At 38.2% G+C, this 23,754-nt stretch overlaps 3 protein-coding genes across 3 annotated transcripts; 2 read left to right on the forward strand and 1 right to left on the reverse strand.

Moving 5' to 3' along the window:
* Positions 1-470: 470 nt before the first annotated feature.
* LOC108996609 (L-type lectin-domain containing receptor kinase VIII.2-like) lies at positions 471-2,974 on the forward strand. Its single transcript, XM_035684443.1, has one exon. It carries the CDS (start codon positions 684-686, stop codon positions 2,706-2,708), a length of 2,025 nt encoding a protein of 674 aa, XP_035540336.1. The 5' UTR covers positions 471-683; the 3' UTR covers positions 2,709-2,974.
* Positions 2,975-5,618: 2,644 nt separating this feature from the next.
* On the forward strand, positions 5,619-14,485 carry LOC108996614 (stomatin-like protein 2, mitochondrial). Its single transcript, XM_018972608.2, has 9 exons — positions 5,619-6,191; positions 6,291-6,534; positions 6,693-6,842; positions 8,534-8,591; positions 8,685-8,777; positions 8,886-8,984; positions 9,479-9,570; positions 13,740-13,799; positions 13,903-14,485. The coding sequence occupies exons 1-9, from the start codon at positions 5,974-5,976 to the stop codon at positions 14,164-14,166; spliced, it is 1,278 nt and encodes a 425-aa protein (XP_018828153.2). The 5' UTR covers positions 5,619-5,973; the 3' UTR covers positions 14,167-14,485.
* Positions 14,486-17,709: 3,224 nt separating this feature from the next.
* On the reverse strand, positions 17,710-18,564 carry LOC108996615. The gene has a single exon (XM_018972609.2). It carries the CDS (start codon positions 18,331-18,333, stop codon positions 17,929-17,931), a length of 405 nt encoding a protein of 134 aa, XP_018828154.1. The 5' UTR covers positions 18,334-18,564; the 3' UTR covers positions 17,710-17,928.
* Between the last annotated feature and the right edge of the window lie 5,190 nt (positions 18,565-23,754).

Consider the following 23,754-nt stretch of genomic DNA (forward strand, 5'->3'; position numbering starts at 1 on the left):
ATTCTTATCACATCATGCAGAGATGCTATAACTTGAATGCAAGTTTGTGGACACTGAATAACTGCTATGGTCATAATAACACTCATAAGGGCCCCATTCTCATCTGGCTTTGTTCTTTGGTTGATTGCAATGCAATAATTAATGGAAGGACCATGGTAGGTTGCTTTGTGATGAGAACTTGTAACAAAAATTCTGCTAGATTTGATATAATCTTCCATTGGTTTCGTTTGGTTGCTAAACATGGCAAGGTCTTATTCAATGATAGAATACATCCAAATTGGGGGGTCCAAGGAAGAGGACCTAGAAATCAATATGCACCAAACGCCACCCAAAGTGTACCCCACAGACTAATTAATCCAACCACATGCAAGAACCCATCATTGTCACCCACTAAAACTGTGAAGACAAACACCAAGATTCCTCTTCAGCTGTGTCTACTTGATTATCTTTAACCCATCTTACTTTATGTTTTTGTCACACCAGGACAAGCTCAGGATCACGATGATCATATTCATTTTATCGTGCTTATAAACAGGGGGGCTCTTGTTTAGCCACGTACTAAAACCAGTCCTTACCCACATCCCCCCGGCCGTCTCGATCCTTTCTCAAAAGCATTCTGAATTCCATTATCCACACCAGCATAAGTTCTTTCCAGAATCACATCTTGTTTTTTATATTCGAGAATGGGTTTTTGTCATAGCTGCTGGTTGGCATGTTTATCTATTCTCCTAGCTTTAAGCGGAGAATACCCATTAGTTCTGGTTGATTCGGCTAGTGATCACAAGCAGCTCGAAGAGGGACCTGTAATCAATATAACCAAGCATCTTTCTTTCCCAGATTTCATCCTCAACAACAACCCCAGAATTGTCCATGATGTCAGACTCTTAGGTAGTGCCAAGTTCTCAAATGAAAAGGGTGTCCTCCAAATCCCTGGGGAATCCCTAGCAGTTGATCTCAGACATCAAGCGGGCCGAGCCCTCTACTCCTCTCCCATCCGCCTTCTTGACCCTAACACCAAAACTCCGGCTTCCTTTGAAACCACCTTTGCTTTTCAACTAAATAATGCGACCAACCTCGGTTCTGATACTGGCCAGGGTGGTAGTGGCCTTGCCTTCATAATTGTCCCCGACGAGTTCACTGTCGGACGGTCTGGGCCATGGCTTGCCATGCTTAATGATGCTTGCGAGGAAAATTATAAAGCAGTGGCTGTGGAGTTTGACACACATCGAAGCCCCGGATTTGGAGACCCTAATGATAACCATGTGGGAATCAACTTAGGTAGCATCATCTCCAGCAGAACATTCAATGCTTCCGATGTCGATGTTGTCCTTAATGATGGCTTGGTTCACCGAGCTTGGATCTCCTATGATGGTACACGCCGTTGGCTGGACATCCGTTTAGGGTCCGCAAAAGAAGATGATCCACTAAAACCTATCTTCTCTGAGCCACTTGATCTCTCACCATTTCTGAAAGAATACATGTTTGTAGGCTTTTCAGCTTCCACAGGCAATTTGACTCAAATCCACAACGTGTTGTCATGGAACTTCACGTCCCAAAGCAAAGCTTTTCTTCGTATCCCTTCGACGGAAACATGTGAGAGTAAGATCCTTGTGGATAACGAAACTACCAAGAGTGCTCGAACCGAACCAACCGGCAGCTTCTTGATTTTCTTGGCTGTGGTGGCGTTAGTTCTGGCGGTTCTGCTCAGTCTGTTCTTGAACAGTAAGCGCAGACGTGATAAATCGAGCAATGTTGTCGTATTGCCGGAGATAAAGCAACGGCCGACGCCTCCAAATAAACCTCGCCGCTTCACTCTTTCTGAGATTTCCACAGCAACTCGGTGTTTTAGCGAGTTGGAAGTACTCGGTAGTGATGCAAGAGGAATTTACTATAGAGGAAAGCTTTCCAATGGCTGCCAAGTAGCCGTGAAACGGTGCTCAGCCCAGTTTCTTAACTCTCAGGGGTTAGATAGGAGACGATTGTTGAAGGAAATCGGTACTATTAGCAGACTTCGTCACCCAAATTTGTTGTCCATCAGAGGCTGGTGTCAAGATAATCGCGAAATCATGGTTGTGTATGACTTCTTCATCAATGGAAGCCTCGACAAATGGTTGTTTGGGGCCGGCGTTCTTCCATGGACACGGCGATTCAAGGTTGTGAAAGATGTGGCAGAAGCCCTTAGTTTCTTACACTCCAAGCAACTAGCCCACAAGAACATGAAAACCAGTAGTGTCTTTCTTGATGTCAGTTTCCGAGCAGTCTTGGGAGATTTTGGCTTCGTGCTCTCTGGTAATGATTCAAGACAGTTCGAGGCAGCAGTGAGCCAAAAGATCGACGTGTTTGATTTTGGTGTCTTTGTTCTAGAAGTGATTGCTGGGAGGAGCCGGTTGGACTCTGAGGTGGAGCAGAAAGAGAGGGACTTGTTGGATTTTGCATGGAGAATGCATGAGATGGATGAGAAAGTTAAGGTGGTGGATGGAAGAATGGGCTCAGTGGTAAACTTGAAACAGGCAATAAGGGTTTTGGAAATTGGGTTGCTTTGCACCCTGAATGAGAGCAGAGGCAGGCCATCCATGGAGGAAGTGGTGGAGTTTCTGAGCATGGAGGTACCTTTGCCTGAACTGCCACCATCTAGACCTGTTGCTTTGTTTCCCTACAACAGCACCACAGGTCTTTGCAGTGGGTATTCTTGTGCTCCTTTCAAGTGATTCAGGGCTTACTAGAACCCCTCTTAATGTTATCCTAGATGGTGCAGTAGCATCACATTAGAATCACTAAATGTATGAAAGCCCTTTTTGCTAAGTGATGGTGTATGATTATGCATGAGTATCATTGATTCAAAATCAGGGTATGTTTTCTATAACTTGGCTATGAAGTTGGATTATTGGGTAGATGCATGGTAGCTTGGTTGGAAATAAATTTAGACTAAGATTTTGATTCAAGCAAATGCAAGATTTTGCATTATCTTCTTAAATTAGGTGAGTGGTATTGGTCTTGATTTGCTAAAGTATTGGTATGATTTTGCCCTGATTTTCCAAATTGGGCAGGATCCTAGCTACCAGTTTAATATCCAATATAAAATTAGCATATTGTTTTTCAAATTTCATTTTACCTAGACACTACACATGAAATCTGACCAACCTCGGGCTAAGACTACTTGATAATTTGTACTTACCTATCTTGCCTGAATATTGTTGTGGACCATGCCACATGACACATTCAAAATCTGTTCTCTCAATATTAGTGCTTTCAGTGGGCTGCCTCCCGTTATAAGTTTGTCACTTTCAGTGAGCTGGTGGGAGAATAGGGTGGGGTTCTTGTTCACGAGCCTCTAGGTATTGTACAGGTAAAAAGAGCATCTCCTGTCCGTGCTAATGCTAACAATAAACCTGTTTGGAACTGCAGCATCTCCAAACAGAGAGAAAGAGATAACATGATATATGTAGTTTTAGAGTTTGCAAGTTTTGTATATTCTTTTTTTAAAAAGTAGGTAAATTTGAAATTTACATTAAAAAAATGATCATTTTTTAGTTGTGGAACCTACTTTTTTTTTAAAGGGAATGTGCGAAATTTAGACATTTAGAACTATATCAAGCATTAATCTATTATTATTATTCTTATTATTATTATTATTATTATTATATGTTCTCATATATACCATCACACGACTCTTTCATCTCCACCATCTCAACAGTTAATTTCCTAATCCTTTTACGAGGCTCTTGTGATAAATTTGGTCGATATATTATCATATACTTTTGTATAAGGAAAGGGAAAGTATTTAAAATATATCCAAATTAGTGACAACTGAAAATGCTTTACCTTATATTGATGCTAAATATCCCCAAAATAAAGAAGCCAGATGTACTAATCTCAGTTCCCTTGCTTGCCTGAGAGCACCATCCCAATCCTACTCAACATTTGCCAACTTCAAAAACTAATGTAAAACACAATAGCTGGCAACCCATGTCACACACTCACATGCCATTTTGAGGATGGAAAATCAAACCCACAACATAATGGCTAAATACTTTATGAATTTAGTTTTTCGCTATCCATTGATGATGCTCTTACACCATTAGAATATGATTCTCAATGCAATATGCAATATCACTAAAAACTAATAATAATATAAGCAATAATATAACAAGAGTAATTATTAGGTATTCTCAAAGCAGGGATAAATACTTGTAATATTTATATCTTATCATAAGAAGTTGTGTTGATTAAAATTGATACTTGTATAAATAATTTTAATTATATGGATCATAATTTTTAACATTGTGTTTTGTATGCCTGGGCAAAGTTCTAGCAACTAGGGTGAGATCTTCACCTGCAAACACAAGGAAGAAGAAGACGGGCTTGGGATGGTTCGGGTAGCCTCCGATGCCTAAGTTAGTCTCTTTATGTATATATTCACGACTAACATATCTAGAGTTTAGAGAGAGCTTTTCATATCTGGAATGTAGTATTTATACAAGGCCCCATCAGAGACATTTTGTCCTCCGTGTCAGGGTTAAACCGTCCCGCCCGTGTCTATCTTAATCGGGGCATCAATGTGACGTGGTGTTATGAAACAGTGCATTTAATGCAGCATGGCTCCCAGGGCATGCCCCGACAGTGAGTGAACGGCGCGATCACTTATAGTCCCCTTTATCAGAGAATAGAGGGTCACCCACGTCCCTCGTGTGCTTACTGACGTAAGTCTTTCAACACTAGGTGTGTAACAGGGGATGTCAGAATCGACACGTCCCATATGTTTTCTTCAATCTAGCTCACCATATTGAGCACTTCCTTAATTTGACGTAATTTAAAGGGCTAGACCCTTTGAATGACTCTGAGGCTGTTGGAGGGAAGACTTGGGTTGAGATAGGCCTCCCTAACCGCCCAAGCCCGGCCAACATGGGCCAAGTGGGAAACAATCCTCCCAATAATATAATATTAAATACAAGCAATGCAAAGAATTTTATCTATCTTTGACTGAAAAGAAAATCATCATTAGTAGTGTAAAGAAAAATCGATAAATTGGACCGAGACAAATCGAACTGGTGGGTTTGGTCTGGTACCGAGTTTGGTTCGATCCGGTACTAGTTTTATTTTTCTTAAAACCGGTCAAAATCGGTCGGTTCATGTTTTTCTTTTTCTAAAATCAGATTGGACTGAACCGGACCGATTTATATATATTATAATTTTTTATATTGTATATAATTTTTATATATAATTATATAAAAAATAGTTTTGTATTATATGATAAATTATTAATTAATATAATATTAAATTTTAAAATTTGATATCACTATAGTCTATCGTATTAATAGTTATATTAATACTATATCATTATATATTATAATATACTATAATATATCACTATATTCTATAATACAATTATAATATGCCACAATATATTACCACTATAGTATTATCTACTATAATATACTATTATATATATTATATAATATATAATATAGTATATTAAAATAAAAAAACCAGACCGAACAGGACTAGAATCAATAAAACTGGAAGTACCGGTTTAGGGTGTAACTTGTACGAAATTGGTTTTTGAAAATACAAAATCAGTGCATACTGATTCGATTCCATATTTTATCCAAAATCAAACTAAACCAGACCAATTACACTCTAATCATCATGCATCCAAACTTCATTTCCTTTGAAATCTCTGAACAAACTTGGCAACGAGTCAAGTGCCTGGAGGCTGCAAAATGAAAAGGCAACAAGCCCACTTCTCATCCAAGGCACACGTGACTCAACACTTCGGCTGAGAACTGCCCAAGACAACAGTCAAAATGGAACTAAAAGCTTGGCAGCTCTGGGATTGCAAACAGAGAGAGTGAGAGAGAGAGAGAGTCACGAGGAAAGGTTTTACAGGGGCTTTACATTTCCAGAGGAAAAAAAAAAAGACCACCTACACAACCGCATGAACGTAAGAAATCCGAAGGACCCAGAAAGGAAAGCATGAATATGTGGAAAGTAAATTCACTGAAAGCCCTTAGATATCTCCGCCAATCTGCCGTTAACGACACCACATCTAGACCTTTCTCTACTTCTTCCCCTTCTTTGATTCTCAGAAAAACCAATTGTTCATCTTCAAGAGCTTTTCCGCTTCCCTACTCTCCTTTGTCTTCCACTATCCCAGTCCGCTTTCTCCGCACGGGTAGCGACCCAGGCATCAGGTAACGCATATACATACATAGATGTGTATATAGATTTTGGTTTTTGTGAATCTTTGTTTAATTGAGTGATTTGTTTGGGGCGGTTTTGATGTGAGGAAGCTATGAGATAACGCCGCCGGTGAATTGGGGGGTTCGGATAGTACCGGAGAAAAAGGCCTATGTAATCGAGAGGTTCGGCAAGTATGCGAAGACTCTGCCTTCGGGAATCCATTTCCTGATTCCGCTGGTCGATCGGATTGCCTACGTGCATTCCTTGAAGGAGGATGCCATTCCCATCGCTGACCAGTCTGCTATCACTAAGGATAATGTCAACATTTTGATCGACGGGGTGCTCTACATCAAGGTACTTCTTGAGATGTTGTTCACTTGGTCGTTGTCATTTTGGTGTTTCAGTTAACTGGTTGCTTGGTTTTATTCTTTTAGGTGTTGAATATTTATCTGGGATTGTGTTGTTTAGTTTGTTGGTTAATGTGTCTCTCAATTCAAATGCATTTGATGCAGATTGTGGACCCTAAGCTGGCCTCTTATGGTGTTGAGAATCCCATATATGCTGTGATTCAGCTTGCGCAAACAACAATGCGTAGTGAGCTTGGTAAGATCACTCTCGACAAGACGTTTGAGGAAAGAGACACGCTGAATGAAAAGATAGTGGTTAGTTTAATTAGCTCAAGTTGTTCAATAGATTTGTCTTGAAAATCTGGCGGGTGTCTAATGTGTATTGAGAATCCCATATTTATTAACACATCCATCCACTGATAACCGGAGGGGGATAAGGGAAGCAATTAATTTCATGCTCATTCATAGTTTAATGGCTTTAATTTTTGTGAATAAAAAAATTGGTTATAATAACTTATTTTATATGAGTGATTTTAATACCTTTCATTGGCTTTATTCCTTCACCTCTTTTCCCCACTTCCTTTTGGATACATACTGTGATTTTTTTTAGTTCATTCCAGGGGGGAGTGATGCAGAAAATGCTTTGTGAGCGACTTCTAGTCTAATTCATAATTATTAGATGTGCCATACAACGCCATTGGTTATAATTAACACTGTAGGGTGGCAACATGTTTGAAAATTATGCTAGGACAAACCTAAAGGTGTTTACTTGCATCTTTTTATGTTATGACAAATTGATTCATGGATGAAGCCATTTATCCTGATCAAATTAAAATTAGGTTTTGAACATCACAATCACTTGCTCCCTTCTCCAAATTAAATAATTAAGTAGTCCACCAATTTGGGTCCCTTATAAAGGTGTTCTTTGGGCCTTTGATCCTCTAATATATAATATTCTATTATTCCCCAATGAGAAACAATTCATTGTTACTTATAAAAAAAAAAACCAATTCAGGTTTAACCCTTAGGGATTGGCTCATGTGGTGAGGGTCTTGGTCTTGGTAGTATGCTTTCTCCAGATCTAAGGTTCGAATCCTCTTAGGTGCAAACAATTTCTATGAGCCATTGGACTAAGGGAACTTCCTCTTGAATTACCCGAGGTGCACTTCCGGAAACTTCTTGCCGAGGGCTGATACACCCCCGGGATTAGTCGTGACTTTGTTCTCGGACATTCAGTGCCAATAAAAAAAACAACTCAGTCATTTGTGCATTATCAAAACCATTAGGATTCTACTAGAAGTATCTCTATCTTGATCTATCTCCGTATCTAAATATGGAAGAACAAACACTTAAAGGGCGTTGATCCTCATCTTAAAAGATTGGGTTTTTAATAAGAGATTTGAATCCTAAAAGATTTTAAAAGTAGATTTCATCATTTTAAATTGCTAGGTTCATAGAACTTTGTTTTGGTAAGCAGTAGGTTCGTAGAACTATTAAATGTTAGAATCTGAATTTCGATTTTAATAACCATGGATATGCCTGGTATCCACATAGTTTGTCAACATTATTTTGACTTTATGTAATGATATGAGTTGCAATCAGATTGATTGGAAGCGAATATATTTTGCTACTGGCAGGGAACCTTTTAAGTTCCAAAGGGATGAGATAAAATATTGAAAGCTAGAACATGCGGTTCAACAGTATGGTCGTTTTCCCCTTCAGTTTGCTTCTAGCCTACTGTTTTAGAGGTTGTGGTACTTTCTAACTGTTTTATCATATTTCTATATCGAATCAGCTTGAATCAGATTTGGGTTCTTTACAGTTTGATATTACTCTTACAATTTCGTGAATTAATCTAGATGTTTTCTCTTGTATATGTCCTATGAACTTGGGTTATGCCTATTCCTCTTTTGGTATTAATAAAATTTATTTTACTTGTAAAAAAAATTCACGGATTACTTTAGAGAAAGGAGTAATAGATTTTTGTAATGGCGTAACTGTTGCAGGAGTCTATCAATGTGGCTGCAAAAGATTGGGGTCTACAGTGCCTCCGTTATGAAATAAGTAAGTCACTTTTCGCTTTTGTTCTTGTATCAGACTTTCTTATGCCAAGTTTTCTTGGATTATTTGTAAATGATCTCTCATCCTTCATCTCAGGGGATATATCTCCTCCTCGTGGAGTGAGGGTTGCTATGGAGATGCAAGCAGAAGCAGAACGCAAAAAGAGAGCTCAAGTTCTTGACTCTGAAGGTAATAAAGTCAGTTTTATATGCCAAGTTTCTTAGTGTACCACTTTTCAACACTCAACTAGGTAGCCTTATGCATTCTTAGAAATTAACGTCTCTTTATAATTTACAGGAGAAAGACAAGCCAACATCAATATTGCTGATGGAAAGAAGAGTTCTGTAATCTTACAATCTGAAGCTGCAAAGATGGATCAAATTAACAGAGCCCAAGGTTATTTATCACGTCAATATAGATTAATTCCCACAGTATGGAAGTATTGTTTTTCTTCCATCCTAATATTAGTACTAAAATCTGTTTTGATAAGTAAGTTATTACTGATATCTTTAGAACATATATGCTATTTTGGACATGCATTTAATTTTAGCATGGACTATGATAGAATTCATAATCAATACAAGCTTTGGTCTGTATTAGAATGTTTTTGTTGGAGTGGTTGCCACAAGAAATTTAGGCTGTGTATTGGATTTTGAAAGGAACTTATGTATATGTTATCACTGAAGGGGGCTTGTTCATGTTCTCTTGTATGTTATGTGAATATCAACTCGAGAAGTCCTATGCTGAAGCCCTTTTTTTTCTCAACATATCCTATCTAATCTAATATAGCATGCACAAATTCAAGGGCACCCTAAGTCTTAGTGTTGGCACTCCTTTACTCTTTCAATTGACATCATTCAGTCTTCTTATCTGCAATACTGCTGTCTCAGGTGAAGCAGAAGCAATCCTTGCTAAAGCAAGAGCAACAGCTGAAGGACTTGCCACGGTATCACAGGCAGTCATGAAAAATGGGGGAATAGAGGTGAGGTCCTTTGATGCTCTTGAGTGCATGGGCAGTATTCTAGACATAATATTAGCATGTCAACTACCTTAATATTATTTTATTCCTCATGGAGAAAGTAGAATTCATATAGGTTTCATTTACCAAAATGTGCTTTCAGTGACAATGAATGTGCATGTAATCTGGTCTTCACCATTGGATGCTACTTCTGACAATCTGCATGTAGTTGGTTTGCTCTTAGTTTTTTCTTCTCTGCAAATATAAAAGATTCATTAAGAAAATATAGGAGTCTTACAACAATTACAGCAATTACAACAATTAACAAGGAATAAAGGGTGGGTCTTTGCCACTATGGAAATCAAGCATACATTGAGGCACTTTCTTAAGGGGGATGCTTCCGACCAGTTTGTTCAAGGCTGCCCACTACGCAATGGAATGCGCGCATCGATTTTGATATTGATGTATTTTGATTGCTTCCCATTTATTGAAATTCTGAAGCATGATCCTTGTATCTCTGATTGTGGCTTCTATTGTCCAGTCTGGAGTTTGTTGAGGTTGTTGTAGAGCTTTGACAACCACTTGTGAATCACCTTCTAAAATGACATTCCTGTTTTGATGTAGAAGGGCTTCCTGTACTCCTATACTTGCTGCCATAGCTTCTCCTTGGTTCGGGTTCTTTGACCTTAAGAACTTTGTGATTACAAAGATAGCTGTACCATCTTGGATTCTACCCACTGCTTCTGCTGTGCTACCAGACTCTCTTACTGCTGTATCAAAAGAAATTGAGAGAGAACCTGGCGGAGGGGGGTCCAGAATGGTGTGTTGCCAAGTAATTTCCATTCCCATGCATTGCAGTGTTCCTTGAAAGACTTCAGAACATTTGAAACAAACTGGTCTGTATTGATTGGGGTGGATTCATGAATGCTTTGGTTCCGATAGAACCAAATATTGTCCATAGCCAAGACTGCGAAAAGCTGGAATTTTTGTACATCTTGAGTTATTGCTTGACTGGTGGTTGGATTTAGGACGAAAAGGATCCAGTTTGTGATATCTTGGTCAGCTATTCTTTCAATGTTTAAGGGCCAAGGGGATTGCCGCCACAGGATTCTAGAGTAGGGACACTTTAGGAAAAGGTGAGAAATGTTTTCCTCTTCTGTACTGCAAATGGGGCAAAGTGCCTGATCCTCAAAAGGGATAAACAGTTTTTTAGGAGGCTCCTAGTTGGCAAGATACTGTTCAAGACTTTTCAAAGAAACATTTTGAGCCTATCCTGGATTTTGAGGGACCAGATTTTTTTCCAAGTAGGTGGGGGGGTAAGCTGAGCTTTGCCCCTGGTGTTGGATTAAAATGGCTGCATAAGCTGATTTAACAGAGAATTTTCCTAAAGAGTGATGGATCCATTTAATGCAGTCTTTTCTGTTGTGAAAGTTAAGTTGAGCTAAAGGGATTAAAAATTGCTGCATGATCAGATGAAAGAATAGGGAAGTTGTGAATTTTTGCATCAGGGAACAAGAGGGTCCATTGAGAGTTAGCAATTCCACAGTCTAATCTTTCCCTAATATTGCCAAACCCATGCCGCTTATTGGTCCAAGTGAATTTTGGGCATAGGAATCCTAGGTCCGTTAGGCCATTTTGGTCCATAAAGAGTTTTAACCCACTGGGATAAGAAGGGGAAGCAAAGGGCCTTCCTCCAATTTTTTCATCATGATTTAGGCTAGAATTAAAATCTCCTATTCCTAACATGGGACCCGAAAAAGCAGAGGGATATCGTTGAGCTTGTTCCAAAAGTTAGTCAGGGACAAGGGTTATATTGTTGGTTGTTTTCAAAGCAGAAGATGGGTCTATATTTGTGTAGTGGAAAGGGCCCACGAATGTTGTCTAGTTGCTGAAATATTTGCTTGTAAATGGATGGGCTTTGGTCGGATTTGGGTCCTGGACTGGTTCGGTGAGATTGACCCTTTTGGTTTGCTGAGAGGTGGGGAGTTGTAGGAGGGCATTGAATGGGTTAAGCGGCTGATGGAAGACGTTTGAAGCCAGGGGACGGGTGTTTAATAGGGAGGACGTTTGGAGGCTTGTCAGGTGTTAATGGGATTTGCTCTAAATGGGTAGACACTAAGCCATCAGTCAACTGTTCCTTCCCACGTGCAGATTCCCTTCCACGTGCGGCATCATTCCCACATTAAAAAATTGCTCTGGCGGCTTTTCCGATTGGAAAGAAATTCTGGTGGAGAAATTTTGTTGAAAGTTTGCACCGGTAGTGGAGAACAGGAAGGACTCACTCCACTGGTCCTGAGTATATTTCTGATTCAAAGGGACATCTAGGATTTTTTCTTTGCCTTTTCCAGATGGTGCAGCTGCCAACCTTCTTGAAGATGACGAAGTTCTCTCATCTGGTTCTTTTATACGCATTGGGGGAAGAGCAGCCCTTATAATATCTTTTGGGAGAGAATGTTCCAGAGTAGGTTCTGTATCAGGGGAGGGAACCACAGGGGGTTCAATAGGCATGCATTGCACTTGAAGAGGATTTGGATGCTGTTGAATATGTTGCATGTCGAAAACTTGATTTCTTCTATTGAGGGAGCCCTCCACTCGCATCCATGGACCAAAATGTAGGAGTTCTATGTTGGCTGCAAAGCTAGGACAAACTTGTATGGTGTGGGCCATGGCCAAGTCTCCCACATCCACAGCAGAAATCGGAAAGCCTCTCATATTTGATGTGAATTTTCTTTGTTTCCCTATTAGGCCGTGGTAGGTTGAATGTGTTTGGGAGAGGTTCTTCAACATTTATTTCTACTCCGATCCGAAGGTATCTTCTCAAAGCAACTCCGAAAATAGAGGCTCGGTCAACCTCAACTAGTCTTCCTAGCATATTGCCGATCTTTTGAGCATTGAGGTTTGTTAACAGCTCCAGTGGTAGGCCAGGATTTGGACCCAAAAAGCAGAGAAATTCAGATTTACTTCATAAACACTGAGTCCAGGGGGCCAAATACTCAAAACCATGTGGAATCCTTTAAAGTTCCATGGCCTATTGTTTAAAATCATATCCTTAGCTTGTTGAGTGGGAAACTTAAACAAGAAGACATTTACATTTACATCTACATCTTCAATGATTAGGTCGGCCACAAAGCTCCACACAGCTTTGATAGTTGTATGGAATGTCCTTCTATTCAGTGGCTTGGAGGAGATCAGCTTACCTATGAGGGATAGACTGGAAAAGTGATCTGCAAGCCCAAATTCCGGTTCCAAGAGTAGTTCACTCCAGGTGAGTGCTGCCTCTTTCTTGATGAGGTCCTCAATGTCTTCTTGGTTGGACAGCAACGCAGGAGAGAGAGAGTACGAAAATGGTAGGGGGAAGTTGCAGGTGTTAAGGAAAATGGTAAGGCTGACAGAAACTGGATGGAGATGGAAAGGGTGTTGGATGGGTGGGGTGATTTTTCTGTAAGGATGATGGGGGGGTTTTGGGGGGCGGGTTGTTGAGGAGGGATGGGAACAGAAGGCTACTGAGAGCAGGTTTTTACTCACTCACGAGTTGAGAGAAAACTCATTTGAAGAGAGAGCCAGCTCCATTGAATTGGTTTGCTCTTAGTTATCATGCATTCAGGTTAGGATGCTTCGTTTTGAATGTTTCAAATGTTAAAGCAATCAATACATTCTACCATTTGAGTCAGTGCATACATGATACAGATCTACAACTGAATCTCTCTCCCCTCTGGCTTGTCCTAGCGTTTATTGCGGTTTGGAAATCACTTATTTTCTATAGAGTGGTTCCAAAGTTCTATCCTGCACTTTTAAGGTGTCCATACTTGCAGTATATAGCTTTGTGGGTTTTTTATTTTTGGTGAGAAAATGTTTTTGATCAGAAATGTTTTGACAAGTTTAACTTTCTTTGTGCTCTTTAATCAATTTGATAGAACTGAAGGTCTTGATTACTGCAATGTCAACTGATTGCATTCATAACCTTTTCGAGATAGATACTGATATTCATTTGTGTACTTGTACGTCTTTCAATTGGAACTAATTAGGATGAAGATATGGTTGCATGTTCCTTTTAGTGTCTTCCAAAGACCCGGCATACCTGTGATTCAGAGACAAAATTGATGGCCTGTGGCATGTAGCAGTTGTACATTTACGTGAAAAAATATATATCATAAAGACTGAGTTGGGAACTGATATTATGGTTTGCATTGCAGGCAGCAAGTTTGAGAATTGCTGAGCAATATATTCATGCCTTCAATAATATTGCCAAGGAGGTGATGAACAGACCAATATATCATTATATGCAATTATATCCTTTGATGCTCAATTATTTTCACTAAACTCTCTCTCGCTCTCTGCTTTCCTTTATTTCAACAGGGCACGACAATTTTGCTTCCTAGTGGAGTTGCCAATCCTGCCAGCATGATGGCTCAAGCACTCACTATGTACAAAAGCCTGATTGGTAACGTTTTCAGTGATAGGTCTCAGAAAACCTCTTCCCCTGTATTGACAATAGGCGGAAAAAGAAATGCTTCCTCTGGAGAAACTGGAAATGAGAGTGCCACCGCTCATAAAACAGCCGATAAAGGTCTTCTTGGCAATAGCAAACCAGGATTTTCACTTCAGAGCCCTTATAAATGAGCATAGAGTTTCCGCAGAAAACCTTATGGATATTTTTTGTTTTTTTCCCTTCAGTTTTGTGGGTTGTCACTCTAATTCTACTTTTAAGTTTCTAGATGAATCTGAAAGAGGAAAGCTGATGATTATGGTAGATTGATTGTAGGATGCCTACTCTTTTGGGAGAGCACTTGCCGTGCCATATGGGACAATTAGGATGTCTTTTCTTAGGCACCGGCAAAATCAAACAAAGGAATGGAAAACTTTTCCGGTTATGAGGTAGAACTTTCAGTTTTTGTTACTTTTTCTGCATCCCTTCATGCGTGGGCTGGCAAATTGTTTATGTTCATTGAATCTGATGGTAAAGTTTCTATCAACAAGATTTGACTTTGGAAATGATGATAATGAAATCTAAATCAATTTACAAATGTTCTCTTTTTAGCCCCAGATATCATGCATAAAAATAAATCAGAAAATACATTTTCTTTTCTATTGAATTCACATTTTAGCTAAAGATGCAGAACAAAGATCAATGAGCAGACACCGGAGTCCAATCAAGCGCACAGAAGGGGCTACAATACCAGATTCAGGCTCTGTGGCCACACATAGATGATAGATACATTAGCATCAATGTGTCCAAGTAACAAAAGCTATAAATAAGCCATTGAAGAGTGGGCAACTATTTAAACCAGGCTTTATGACAAAAACCGCACATCTGATCTTCGAGTAAGTAAATAAGCTAAACATTGTATGGAGAAGTAAAATTGCAACTTCCTGCACCCAATATCACAAATACGGAAAGGAAATTACAATTGCGAATAAGCTTTCTACCATACAACTACTTTTCTGTTGCACTGTAAATGCATCATATTCATGTACAGGACGAAGCGGAGTCACGCCAAAATAATCGGCGCGTCGACCTCACACATGGCTTGTTGCCGCACGTGGCCTTCACGTGCCTCTGACGGCTACATGCGCCGTACCAGCAGCTTCAGCTTGCCAAGATCTTCTAGATCTGGGCCACCCTGTCTCCATCCCACCAGAGCATGGCTGCTACGCGCCATCACAAGAGCGCGGGAGCGCAGATGATCACAGGCCGTAGATTAGTCAACCCGATGCCGTGTTTTCCACTATGTTATCGCTTTCTCTAACCGATAATCTTGGAGAAGTAAGTGTGAATCTCTCTAAAAATCATCTCAAGACAATAAACAACAGTGCACCCACCACTCTCACCACTTTCAGCAGAGGTTCTACCGCCACTAGTGGTGGTTCCATTGTTTGCAAATTTTTACAAACAACTTATTACCATCTTTAATGACGACATCCTCTTTATAGGACATGGGTGAAGATCAAGAAATTGATAGCAAAAACTTTTTTTTTCTTTCTTTTTTATCCATCATTTTGCATTGTTGTTATTGTTATGGGATGTTGGGGAACCTCACCTCCTCCTCATGTATCATCTTTTCTAATGAAGTTTACTTGCTTACTTAGAAAAACTTAGGGAAAAAAAAGTAAAGAAGTGCAGCATACACTTAAGCAGCGATGAGAGGAGATTTCGAACAATGTGGTGCCAATTTAATAAGAGCCATCTCCCATATGATACATAAGGGCTACTGGAGCTACAAGTTCATAAATACTATCTATTTTCAACAGGCCAAACATGACTTGGCCCTTTCGCCAGGGGTGTAAAGAAAAAATTGAAAAACCAACCGAATCAACCCAACCGATTGAAAATCAGTTCGATCCCCATTTTCATGTTTTGAAACCGATTCACACTGAACCGAACCAAAACATATATATTTTAATTTTTTATATTATATATATTATATACTATATATATTATACATATTATAAAATTAATATAAATAAAATTTTAATCTTATTATTTTTGCTTCCTTGATATAAACTTACTCTTAAACATGAATATTAATATTTAGTTATTAACATGGTATTATTTATCCTTATATATTAAGTTCCATACATACATATATAATATGGTACAAGTATAAAAGTACACTTTTGATATATATTATATATATACACACCAAGGATAAATACATTTTTGATAAGTACATTTTTACACATTTTTTGTATAATTTTTTTTATCCGATTGGAAAAACAACTAGCCCAGCAAAAAAGTCCAAAACCTCCAAAACCGAATCACACATGTAAATCTAAAGCGGACCGGAAAAAAGGGGGAAAAAAATGAAAACCGAAATTTCCGATGTCCTGAATGAACCGGTCTGTATTGGTTTTCAAACTTTCAAAACCAACTTAGACCGATTCGATTCCAAAATATGTCCAAAACCAGATCGAACCAAACCAATTACACACATACCTTTCTCCTCATTCATATTCCCTCCCCAGCTTGGGATGATTAACATCATGAACAAATATGTCACAGTGTAGTTATTTTTGCACAATATCTTGTATATGATTGAGGGGATTTCACACATTATTATTATTATTTTTTTATGACGGGGGAACAACCCCCAATAAAGCCCTTAGGACTCAACCATGGAACCTAAACACCTGGGGAGACTAGCACAACAACCCACCGCCATGACCTCCCACTTAAATCCCAAGAGGAATCAAACCTGTGACATGAGACTCATGCACACAAGTTCATCCTCACACGATATTACACACTTCTTTTTATTATAGGCACCAGATGTCCAAGTACAGCGTCCCCCAACTAATCCTAGAAGCGCACAGGCCCTCGACAACGAATTTTCAACAAGTGCACTTCGGATAATTCAAGGGCAAACCAAACCAGAAAATTGGTGTAAAAAAAAAAAACCTAAAAACTATGTCCTAATAGACCTTGGAACAAACGGTATCTTCCTCCCTGCTATAGGAAAGGTGGGAACAGGTCGCTGTTCCATCCTGATGCAAGTGCACAAGAAAATGAGTGAATTTGAAAGCCATCATAGGAAAAATGAGTATAATTACGCCATCAAAAGCATCCTACTAGGAGGAGCTAGAAAAATATAAAAAGAAATGGAAGTAGATAATTTGGAGATACCTCTGCACAACAACTGAAATAGGACAAGATGCCTACTCCAAAATCCGAAAAAGAAATTTGAAAAAAAAAAAAGAGAAACAGATCAAAATCCCTAACTCAAGATTTTTCTTTTGGATTCGGGGCTGAGTTCAGTTGGAACTTCATGAAAATTTATTCATAAATCAAACAATCAAAGCCATATTTAAGCTCATAACTCTTTACAATAAAGTGGCCAAAAATAAATTAACAAAGAGCTGGATCAGAAGCGCAAACTCTTGCCACAAATTCAAGAACCCTGATTCGTAATAACCATAATATCCAAGCATATTTATCCTTTTCACTTGGCTGTAACAATCATAAATTATTTAATCTGGTTTTAGAACTAAATCGTTCCCTTTTTATGTAAGTAGAACTAAATCGTATACTTGAAAGATTTTGTCTTTATTTTGTTTGATCATCTTAAATACTTCCCCAAACATAATAAAAACCGTTCTGATATCCTCAATAACTCATGCAAATGAAAATAAAACAAAAACACAAACTAAATCAAACCCACAACCATCACCGAAGAAAAAAATGGGAATTTATATATATAACAGAAGGAATCGGAGGAAATGACAGACAATAGCCGTATATATGTGCATCCTACATACAGAACAAAGAAAATGCACCGAATGCCTCTCCTCTCGCCCACATTCTCACAACAAAATGAACAAAAATAAAAAGAAAAAACCAGACCAATCAATCAATGACATGAAGTCCATGAAACGCCTCAAAATCCATCAGAAAAGACCGAACAAAACGGAGAAACCGAGCACGATGAGCCAGACGATATGGACGAGAAGGAGGGCCTGACCGGAGAGAGGGCCCGGCCCACCGTTGCCGACCTCGCAGAACCCCAGCTTGGCGACCTTGACGCCGGCGCAGAGAGCGTCGGGGCAGCCGCACCAGTAGGTGACGCCGTCGACGCCACAGACTGGGTCGGCGCGGAAGCAGTTGATGGGGCAGGAGGCTGGCACGGAAACTCCGCCGCAGAGATCCGCGTCGTTCTTGCCGTTGTCTTGGGAATGTAGTTGGAGGACAGAGGAGTGGTCATCGGATTGGACGGTAGGGACGGAGCAGACGGTGAAGAGTACGGCGATCATGATGAAGACGGAAGAGAATGTAAGTTTGTAGGATTGGGCCATGAAGTTTGTCAATTTCGCAGAGGCGAGCTATGGAGGGCGCGCCTAAGGGAATCGATAGGACCCAACCCAAGAAGCCTTGAAGGTTAATGTCAAATTCTTCAATTAGGGTTCAGAATTTGGGTTGGAAGAATGAGGAAGAAGGAATGAGGATTTTTCTCTCCTTTTTTGTTCGGAGGATTGGCCGTCCAAAAAGGAAAAGGTCTTGGGTATAGGTCGTGTGCGTTTGCGGTGGGTCCATCGGTAAGAATTTTGACAATGCAAGAGCAAGGAATCGTCTTTTGTTTGCCGTTGTACAGTTTTTTTTTGTTTTTGTTTAAATACTACTATTCCTATTTATTTCTACAGCTAGTTCTTATCGCTAAGATTTTTTTATTATTATTTTTTTTACTTAATAATTAAGTAAGTATTTTTTAATATTATTATAAATTTTTTTATTTTTAAAATATATTTAAATATGCTAAAAAAATATAAAAAAAACACTCATTTCAAAACTACTAGCAGGAGCTCTAGCAGGAGCTGGGGCTCCCAACTGTCCCATGTTTTGGTCACTGATAAACAATCAAGCATGTTGTGGTTTAGTTATTGTTAAATGCAAGGTTTTTGCATTGCATAGAGTTAAATATGTAAAAATTTCTTGGCTAAAAATATTAATTTTCTAGTTAAATATTGTGGTTTAATTATTGTGATTTAGTTGTTGTTAAATATTTGTTTCTAGTTGGATGAAAATATTGTTTCTAGTTGGATGAAGAGAGGATGGCATGTGGAAAGTTGGTTTAGTCATTGCTATTGATGGGTTTGGTACATGTCTGGCATGTGTAATCTTATTTGATGCTAATCAAATTTTGATCCTTTTTTTTTTCTTTGAATAAGTATGTATAATATTAGTCTTCATTCTCTCTCTTGATCGATTGAATTAATTTTCCTGAAAACTTATTAAAGATTGACATTGGATATTGAACAACTTGTACAGGACATGGAAAAAGAGGAAGAACACTCATCTCCGCTAACATCATCTAGCTCAAATCCCCCAAATTCAGTATACTATTTCATAATTAAAAAACTTATTGCAACTCAATGTTTAGCATCCTAATTATTATTATTATTATTATTATGTTCATTCCTCAAAATGATCTACTAAACTATCAAAATTACATGTCCGGTTACTTTATACCAGTGCCTGCATGGTCACCAGCTCTCCTGCCATATCCAGATGACAACAAAAATTCAAGCAACATTTAGGTGGTTTTTCAACTTCGTTCTTGTCTTTTAGTTATAAGTTAATTATTTTTTAAGCAGTTTAAATGTTTTCATTTTTTTGTTTTAAGCAAAACATTGGTTACCCATTTCAATATGGGATGGGACCTCCGAGGCCATTTATCGCTACAAGTTCCGCAACGAGTGCAAGAGTTGGTCAAGAAGATAGACCCGATTGTCTGGAAACTGAAGCGCCACGTACTTCCGCTAGAGTTGATGAAGAAACTCTGTTGTATAGACCAGATGGACGAGAAACTAACGATGGCATTACTGGTACACCACAGGTAGTGCCATCCTCAGATGGTGATGATATTATTAAGGAGCCAAAGTCGGGGATGAAGTTCAATTCGTTTGAGGATTTGTTGAGCTATTATAAGCATTATGCTAAAAAATGCGGGTTTGGAGTGATGACACAAAGGAGTGAGAGGTCAGAGGATCAAAGTGTCAAAAATTTAGACTAAGATGTAACATAAACTACTACCATTTCACTAAGTAATAACAAAGGAGAACTACAAAACTCCAATAAACTCGAGATAGCGTGTATGAACACCTTAGGATAACTTCTCTCTCAAGAAGCACCAACTCTCTCTTCTCGATCTTATCTGTTCTCTTACATAGCTCAATCTCCATCTTTTCGACATCGCTGAGTCTCTTCTTGATCTCTTTCTCATTTCTTAATAGTTCATTTTTTCTTTCTTGTACATTCGACTCTATGTATTGATTACTATCTGCCCACTTAAAATTCTTACAGTATGGTAATCCCTCATATTTTGCACACACATATTAAAAATGTTAGATATACGTAATATTAATCAAAATATTAAACATGTAACATTATAAATCTAGTAGTTATTCACTTTAGACATCCAAAGAAGAGGCATCCTGGATTTCTTTTAGTATTTGAGTATCTCAATGTAGCTTCAATCTCACAAAAGCAAAATGGTTGACCCAAAGTACGTTTAGCAAATGACGAAGAATACAATGATAATGATGACATTCTAACATGAACTAGAATCACAATGGAAAGACACATATATCAAAAGCATAAAATTATTCATTTGAGAGTAGCAAAACTGATAGGGGTACACTGCTTGTTAGCATCGTGGCAGACAAATCTAAATATCAAAATTTGACTGAAGCAAGGAAGAACACACAAATTTGAGTAAGCTGCCTTCAAAATGTTAAACAAGCTTGATTGGCCTTGAATATAAATATGTATTGAATGTAACAGTTTTATCACTGCACGTATACTACAAGCACAACTCATTCACTAGTCATCACTTGAAAAAACTCCAAAACAAATGAGTTGAAAAGTAAAACAACAACAAAAGAACACCGAATTAAATAATGCATAAGCATAATACAAGTTAGTTGTACGTTTTACAAAATCGAAAAGTAAAACTCCAAAGCAAAAGAGTTGAAAAGTAAAACAACAACAACACCAAAGAAAATAATGCATCATACAAGTCAGCTGCACTTTTACAAAAGAGTTAAAAATTAAAACTCCAAAGAAAAAGAGTTGAAAAGTAAAACAGAAGCAACACCAAAGAAAATAATGCATAATACAAGTCAGCTGCACTTTTTACAGAATTGAAATGTGATAAATTATGTCACTACATATTTCGAAAAGGCATAAACAGAAACATTGAACCAATGTGAGAAGGAAGGATAGATAAGCATGTCCTACTATTCAGTGTTGCACACCTATAACTAAAATATAGAATTGATGCAGCGCCGCCACCATTATTCGAAGTTGCATGTCTATAATTATTAAAATTTTTGAAGTTACTCTATCACTATTAACTTCCAGTGAACCACCTCCCCTTCCCCCCTTGTTGGCATCCTGGACAGATTGCTAAAGGGTTATAAGCACAAGGAAAGAACCTTTATGGATACTTAATAAGCATAAAAATACTGACATAGATTCATCTGTAATTATTTAATACCGATTGGCTCTCACAAAAACTTAGAAGAACCAAAAATTAAAATAGAAACAAAATACTTTTTGGCTATTGTGACACATCAAATTAATTTCATCATCAGTCTTATCATGAAAAAAATGAAAAAGAGAAAACTGCATACATTAAAATGCTCAAGTAACATATCAGATAAGACACATCCAAGATAGAAGTGCAATAATGTAATGCTTGCTTCACTTTTAGGGCTTACAATTGTTGACATGACTTATGAATTTGACACGAACCCAATACAAAATTAATAGGTTTAGGTTAAAGGATTTGACCTATTTAGTTAAATGGGTTGGGTTACGGTTGTCAATGTTACAATCCAAACTCAATTCTTGAAGAAAAATAACCCTAGCATGGGACATATGCAACTGCCATTTTTTTTCACAAATACAGGTATACATCATGCAAACTTGTAACAAAATAATCAACCAACGTGAAAGGGTTTAACCTCTTTATTTAAATGGGTTGGGTTATCGTCGTCAATGTTACAATCCAAACTCAATTTTTTAGGAGAAATAATCCTAGCATACGACATATACAACTATCATTTTTTTCACAAATACAGGTCTACATCATCAAACAACCTTGTAACAAAATAATCAACCAACAGCACTAAACAATACTAGATATATACTTGCCTTCCACCTGGACAAGACAGAACATGGGTGACTAATTGGCTGCTTCCTTGATCACCGTCTTCTAGGATTAGGGTTTCGGGATGAAGGGAAAGGGGCTAGGATAGGGTTTTGGGATGAAGGGAAATGTGTTTTCTTTTGGTCAGGGTTAGGGTTAGGGTTAGGTGTTAGTCATTTTGGGATGGAGGGAAAGGGGCTGGGTTAAGGTTATTTCTCTTCCATCTCGTCTTCAAGGGAGAGAAACGCAAAGAGGGAGGAAAATGCAAGGGAGCTCTTTGTTTTCAAGGGAGAACACAGAGATGAAGGGAAATGGAAGGTCTTTGTCTTCGAATGAGAGAAACACAGAGAGGGAGGGATTTGGAGAGTCTCGGAGATGGCCAAATCATCTTCAAATGAGGAAAAAAAGAGAGGGAGGGAAACCGAAGGAGGTAGGGTAGATTTGGGGCCAGGTCGAAAAGGAAGAAATCACTTGAAACGGTGCATTTCTTTTTTATTTTTGGCCACGTCAAACCTATTCGCGCCGCGGCTGCATGAGGCAACTGCAGTAAGCGTTTTTGTTGCAATAATGAGTAAAATACAACATTTATCGTTCAAAAATAGATTCAGGACAATCTTCCATCCACATTCTCCCTTCTTGCATTAATCAAGTAAAGTAAGGAATCATCATTTGTTTGCCGTTGTACACTTGGAACAAGTGGTTGCTTTATTTGCCAACTCTACTGGTTTGAAAAATGTTTTAGCAGATTTGATTCGCGAGATGATAAAATTATTTTTATTATAAAAAGTAATATATTTTCTAAAATTATGTTAATTTTTACGTTTCTTTTTATGCAATTTGTTTGTAGTTGTACTTCTCTACTAGTTTTCGTCATTCCCACTTAAAAGTGACAAAAAAAGTTTGCCCATATTTTGAAGAATGGAAATACTTATATAATGGGTTTCAAAAAAAAAAAAAAAGTGGTGTGTTATACATTGTGCTTTTAAATAGCATAACTCCTATATAATTATATTTAAATATATTAAAAAATTATTTTTCTTAAAAATGATGTTCTTATCTTAATTACATCAGTATAGAATCGTGGCACAATTTAAACCCCACATAAGTATATGATGATGGTCATTCTAAGTAACTTCTCGATTAAGGAGTTAATTTATTGAATTACTTAAAAATTAGTCAATTTATTATCAATTACAAAAATCAAAATAAAAAAGTGACAAAAATGAAACTCAATTGAGAACAAAAAACATATACTGAAGAAGACTTAAGGTGAGTAAGGGATGTCTAGCATATTGCTAGACAAAATAAATAAGTTAGATTAATTCATTCTCGATCTGTGAGTGCGGAATTTGCAAACCTGGGTCGTTTTTCTAGAGACGTGAGGCATTAGTCACTTAGCGTTCCGTTTGGTGGAGAAGAAGCGAGGCGAGGAGTCCAAGGCGTCGCTCGTTTGGCATTCTGTTGTTGGAGATGATGTAATATCTAGTAATCGAAGGACTAAAACCGCTCTCTACCAGGGGAGGGGTCAGGATGCTTTAGGCAAACCCCGCCCCTTTGGTCCATTTAG

This window comes from Juglans regia, chromosome 13 (assembly GCF_001411555.2).
Source record: "Juglans regia cultivar Chandler chromosome 13, Walnut 2.0, whole genome shotgun sequence".
NCBI lineage: Eukaryota > Viridiplantae > Streptophyta > Magnoliopsida > Fagales > Juglandaceae > Juglans > Juglans regia.